Source organism: Lepeophtheirus salmonis, chromosome Z (genome assembly GCF_016086655.4).
Source record: "Lepeophtheirus salmonis chromosome Z, UVic_Lsal_1.4, whole genome shotgun sequence".
Lineage (NCBI taxonomy): Eukaryota > Metazoa > Arthropoda > Copepoda > Siphonostomatoida > Caligidae > Lepeophtheirus > Lepeophtheirus salmonis.
The window spans coordinates 16,824,470-16,831,114 of record NC_092584.1 but is presented as its reverse complement, the minus strand read 5'-3'; the positions used below and the strand labels follow the sequence as shown (position 1 = coordinate 16,831,114).

The following is a 6,645-nucleotide window of genomic DNA, read 5'->3' as shown; positions in this document are numbered from 1 at the left end:
ATCAAGCTTTCAGAATCTGGTTTTATTTCTTTAAGCAGTTTTCCCCTGGAACATCTTCAAATTGTCAGGGTGTCCAATTTCCTTTTCCTTCTCTTGTTTTCATTTTTGTACATACCAAAAGTATAATGATTTAGAATTCAACCTATAAGTGTGTTCTTATACTTCTGGAGGATTCAATCCAAACTACAATGCTCACATAATGGGGTTAATTTTTAGCGTAACTCCTTCAGCGTTTTTTGTATTGGATTTCTTAATTTATGTAAGGATGAATATAAGCAAATATGGACCATTAATGGAAAAAAGATAAGCCAAAAAAGAAAAAAATATATACATATATGGAGTATGTACTTCATATATTTCAATCCAAGGACAGAATAGAGAATTAAACAAAGAATAACTTTCTTTTTTGAGCATAATTAACAAAGTCAATCTATGTTCAAAGAATTACAAAAAGCGTTTCTTTACTTCTTTAGAGACTATCAAAAAATATAGTGAAAACAATCGAGGCAGCTTTCAAATTCTTACATATATATATATATCTATTTTGTAACACTATGCACATGTTAGACAAACAATAACGCTTCGTATGATTTTGTCTTTCTACTGCAACTCTGCGCTTACAAAATCGTGGGTATGTGTGTAGAACTAGATAGGATAAGAAAGTTTAGCTGAAACATAAATATTCGTTCATTTTTGAATCACTTAATAAACGTTTTTTGTGAGACAATACAAAAAGTTTTGGATTTGGATCTTTGAAGTATGGAAATGCTGCGAGTATTTGACAAATAATTATTTCTTATTTGAATCATGCCTCTTTCCCTTTCGATCACGAAACCTCGTAGGCAAATAATTATGATTTTTCAATTATAAAAAAGAAAGAAAAAAGTATGGCCTTTAAGGACAATCTGCGGTAATAAATACATAGTCTTACAGTTGTGAAAGAACTTGTGTGATGGTGTAAAAATAAAGGATTGAGGGGGATTAAATAGTAATTAATACAAATTGCCATGGGAATACATGATAATTGTCCCGCATGTGACATTAATCTGACATTAACTAGCTCCAAGTTTCTAAATTGTCTTCATGCTTATTGCTCACACTGTCTACGAAAGATGGAGAATCGACTCCGATTCTTATCTGGACAAAACAATCGATCAGGGAGCTTAAATAGACGGAGTAGCAGCTCAGGAAACGCTCAACTAGGGAACATACTCTGTCCTAAATGTCATACGCTTACTCTTCTCACAGTACGCTACGGAATTGATAAACTCATCCCATCCAATTTTGCATACCAGCCCTTATCGCAGAATAAACTCCCTATAAATGAAAATATCCTCAAGATAATTAATCAAATTATCACAAATATAGAAATCAAAATCCGCTCCACGCAAAAACTTAAAATTGAGACGGGTATTCGGAAATCACGTTTCTTGACGAGGATCCAAGAATCAAGGGAGTATTTAGATAGATTTGTAATAAAGGCAAATGGAAGTTTTGACTTGAAAAAGCTCTCAATGCTCAAACAGCTACAAAAAATTCGATTAAGAGTAATCAATTCCCTCTTGAGCAAGATTACACTTTTGGAACAGCTTGAAATTGATTTTAAATATCTGCTTGACCTTGGAGTTTTATTTAAGGATCGAATGATGGGACAAGAAGAAACTGTTCATCGGTTAGATCATCGACGCTCCGCAGCTCCTGTACTTTATCACAAAAGGACGGATAATGAGATGGAAATCAATGTGAAAAAGTCCAACCCCGAGAACCGTTTTTCTCTCATTCATAATAGTAGTTCTCGTTCAGAAGAGGAACCAACATCTGAAGACATTCTAAGTGGTTCTATTTTACCTTCATTTACAAAAAGGTTCGAGCACCTCATCAATATACTAGATAATACTTTAAATTCTTTCGACGAGGATCCCATCACCTCAGAGTCACTCACAGAAAATCTAAGAATTGTATACCTTCCTGAAGATTATACACTATTTGAAAAAGTCCTATGTGAACTACCAATATTGATTGTGGATGGAAATAATATTCCCATAGTAAACTCGCAGCATTTACAAGATATCACGTAAGTCACGGAGCATTAAATAAATCCGTCGATTATTACGGAAGTTTATTCCACTATTATCACGCAACCTTTTGTTCAGCGTACATTATTAATTTTATTTTTCACTAATGTTCCTTTCTTATTCAAGGGTTCAATTCGTGTATGGAAATCAAAGCCATTTGAGAGTAGAGTTAGAAGAATCTGAAGGACTATTTAAGCTTCGTTTTGTTCCTCCGTCCTCCTGCTGGGGACAAATCATCATGAAATACGTTAGAGTTAAAAGAAATTTAATGATTACACCAACAAGGATAGAGATCAAGCCTCTTATGTTGGACATCAAACATAATAAGAAGTTAAAAACACTGGTGATTTAATTATATATTCATTTCTGTATTCAAATGAATCATAGTTTAGTTTGAGATGTGAACATTTAAATATAGACTCAATTTATAAATATGTTAAAGTTATAGATCGAGGTTGATATATTAACAAATTCCCATTTCATATTTTTAATACTTATTTCCAAAGCATTCTAATTATCCTCTAATGGCTTGAGATGGATGATTTAAGTATGCAGTATGTGTCTGAAGACCCATTTTTTTGTTGGACTTGGAGTAGAATTGAAAATTGACGTCTTAGTTATTCACGTCCTTATATTATTGGTAGATATAGGGTAGGATTTATGTATATAATTCCTTCATTGCATAGATGCTCGGAAGATCATCTAATGAAAAGATACGACAGGTAAGCTGCTCTCTTCCCTTAACTTCTTCAAATTATCGAGATGACCAATGACCACGTTAATTTTCGGGGGGTTTTTAACATGGCATGCGGAGTCGGTACATAAACTCCCCGAAATAACAGAAATTTTAACAAGGTTTTGCCCTTAGCAGTGTTGTGGTTCAAGCAATTCCAGTTCTTGAACTGCTAGAACTGGAACCGACAAAGTCGAACATATGCCGCTTTATATTGCTTATCCGTCTCGGTTCATCTGAGTTTGTTCTTATATAGAATATATAACGAAAAGAAAATATATATTATAAAAAAATCAACTAGTTTTAATGAATAAGTAAATTTTCTAATTTTTTTGTGAGTAATTGCAGCATTTTCCAATGATTTCTGTACGTTGCGACTATGATACAGTTGTATCTGAGTTCCAAATAGTTAAGGGCTTCTTATGGATCTGGAAAAGTGGTTTTATGCACCAGACAGTGTAAATACAAGAGGCAAAGGGTCGAGTAGCTTATGGATCCAGGTCCGCTACTAAGTTTTTCGAAGCCCTATAATAACTAACATACTGCTTAAACCATCTCTTATACATTTTAAAGTGAGGCCCCCTTAATTCGAGTTTTCGGCGCCCTTATTGGAACTTGGAGCACTATGCACTCTGTGTATAAGGTAACAACGGCCCTGTTTATATCTAATATCATATTAGCGACGCCCTTTGTTTTAAGTACCTGTTACCAAACTGAGCCTGTATGAAAAACAACCGAGACCATAACTGTGACCGATAAAGCTGATAATGTATGCTCTCGTAACAGAAGAAGAACAATATACACAACCTCTCCCTGCAACGTCACACTTTACTCTGATGACTAATTCATGGCATGGCATGACTAGTGGGTATTTTCGATCTAACAAAATATTATAGCCTTTAGTAAACACTCAATGTAAGCCCTAGATTATGAACTCTTTTTATGAACATAAATTAAAATAATTTTTGGATCCAGAGTTGGAGTCGGTAGAAATTTTTCGAGTCCGACTCCACCAAAAAAGGCATTGACTCCGCAGCCCTGTTTTAACATACTGTATCTTCGAAGCTCAGCCCTTCACCTTGAACTACTTTTGCAAAACAAATCAATATGCTAGTGAATTAAATATAACCTAAAGGAACTGCCTTCATAAGAAAATATTAATCACACATACACCAATTAATGAAATCATTAAAAAAAATTAGGATTAAAAACCGAAAGATTATTCACCGTCGAGTAAAAATCATGGGTATTGCTGTTTATCGTAAGCATTTTCGGGATGTTTGGGATAAGAGCAGCTTACCTGTCCTTATATTTCATTAAATTAGCTCCAACCAGCTGTAAGATGATGAAAGTAAGGACAAGTCCCACTCAAGAGGCGTCTGCAGCCTTATAATTTGGGAATACCTTGGTATTAAATTTTATCGAAATATATTTCAAAAATCAACAGCTTTTAAATTTGTATATTTCACAGCTGTTCACACAAAATTAAATTTCGAGAAAAAAATCAAAAATTAAATTTCAAATATTAAAAAATTTGAAAATCCATAGATATTTACAAAAATTTTAATTTATTTGGAAAAAAAAATTGAAAATTATATTAAATTTCAAATATTGTAGTAAAAAGCAAAAATTCCTTAATGGGATGGGGGCTATGGTCCCTTCATCCCACTCCCTGCGGAAACTCTATTGTTGAGCAAAATATCCATATTTCGGAATACCTGATATTTGAACGATCACATGATCATTGATATTGACTTAATCAAGGTTAAATTTGTCACAAAACAAAATTCATATACTCAAAATTACAATTATTTGACTAATTGATTCATTTGTAGAACTTGAAAATACCCAAGAAAGTTTTAATTCCATTAGATTGGACATCCCTTTACAAAAATGAGTATATTTTACACATAATTTTTTTTGTTATAGAATACATGCATTACTTATAATAATTCAAAACTTGATATTTTCCCAATTTTAGGAGTGAAATCGGAGTCAAGCCTTACACGATAGAGAACTCTATCTCTGAGAATTTTACTGTTAATTTGAGTTCTCTTTTGGATAGGAACAAATCATTAAAATCCCGTAAAAAGTCCGGCGCAAAAAAATTATTATTCTTCAATGTTGAAAATATACTTGAAAAATACTTGTGCTTATCTTTTCAAGTTAATTGCTTAAGTACGAGCAGGGCCAGTGAGACAAGGATCTTAATTTATTATATATTTTCATCTGAGATAGAAAAAATGTGTTGTAACTCGGAATTTTAGATTATGTTAAGACAGTAATTTGACAAAAAAAAAATTGAAATAAGAGCCATTTTTCAACAAATAAAATATATATCTTTCTCCAGAATAAATACTTTTTAGAAGAAGCAAATAAGACTATTACTTTTTAAAAAGACCGTCATGGAATTAAATATCACTAGAGTTGAGGAAAACGGACCCATAAAAGTTAAAAATAAAAGGTATAAAAAATTATTTCAAGGTCATTCGATCAAAAATGAACCAAAATATTTATAAAGAAGAATATATGAATTGTTTTTTTGGGAAATTGAAAAGAGGGGGATCTTATTTTAAAAAAAGCTCCCCACATCACATCACATCACCTAGCACCGGCCCAAAATACAAATAAAGTCTCATGTCACTGATGTGGAAGTCATGGTCCAATTTCATATCATCAAATGAATAAACTGAGTCCATATCATCTCTGGAAGGTTCAAATATGACACCTGTTGACTTCTACTCTATTTTACAGATTTTGAGATTGAGTGCAGATGCAACATACTTCCTTCCTTTTGTTTATTTTTGAGTAGCACAACGGAAAAATATTATTGAACAAACAGGGTAGGACAGCAATATGTGGACTCGAGAGATAGATTAAGAAATACATTGTCAATAATAGCCAAACAAATAATGTTAAAAAAAGATGTAGACAAAGTTTTTAAAAAACTTTGTCTACATCCAATATAGCCACCTTCATTACAAATCATAGTCTTTACACGTCGTCTGACGGTCATTCAGGAGTATATGTCAAACTCATCTAACAAGTTATCCCATAACGCCACTATGGATACCTTCAGTGAGTCCCCACTTGGGTGTGAGGTCCTGTTAGTTTCCCTCTGCAATGTGCCCCAAATAGAAAAGTTAAGTGGGTTCAAATCTGATGAGAAAGGATCTCTTTGGGCCAGAATCGAGCCATGGTATGTACATATAACTTTTGGCACTGGGCAGACGTGTGAGAAAGGACACCGCCCTGAGTCCATACGTAGTTATTCTCCAGGTAGTTGGTCTTCAGTCATGGAAATATTGTGTACCGAGAAAGTTTTCAAAATTGACCCATTGATCAACATGAGGATTTTTTTCCACCTCTGGAGCCTCCTGGCTTTCATGCCCTCTGTCAAAAGGTGGTGTGGGGTTCTTGTGAAAGTAACTAATACCAAGTTGTACTTTATACACCTCCTGATGGTCCTATGAGTCACATAGATGTCGTTGGCGAAGCGATTCATCTTAGTAAGATCCTCAGTTATATTCTTCTCCAAACTTAAGAAGAACTTGGAGTTTCCCCTTAAATTATGCCCTCTACTTCCTGATATCCTACATAGGTCTTCTCTATTTTTTTTCATCTTGGTCTACTTACAAAACTGGATCCTAGAACATTTAACAATGTCCGTTAACTCCAGCATTTATGAGATCTGAGATACGAGGCCTCTTTGCTTATTGCTTGCTTATGATGATGAAATGACTAAATGATTAATATAGTTTGTTTATGTAAAAAGGACGGGAGAAATAGAAGTTCAAAAAATAATCACTCAACCTTTCACGCGCTAGTGACTACTTT

General features: G+C 33.6%; 1 protein-coding gene across 1 annotated transcript; it reads left to right on the top strand.

Annotated features, from left to right (window-relative positions):
• Nucleotides 1–916: 916 nt before the first annotated feature.
• On the top strand, nt 917–2,546 carry LOC121130419 (uncharacterized). Its single transcript, XM_040726169.2, has 2 exons — nt 917–2,074; nt 2,202–2,546. The coding sequence occupies exons 1-2, from the start codon at nt 1,008–1,010 to the stop codon at nt 2,425–2,427; spliced, it is 1,293 nt and encodes a 430-aa protein (XP_040582103.1). The 5' UTR covers nt 917–1,007; the 3' UTR covers nt 2,428–2,546.
• The last annotated feature ends 4,099 nt before the right edge of the window (nt 2,547–6,645 follow it).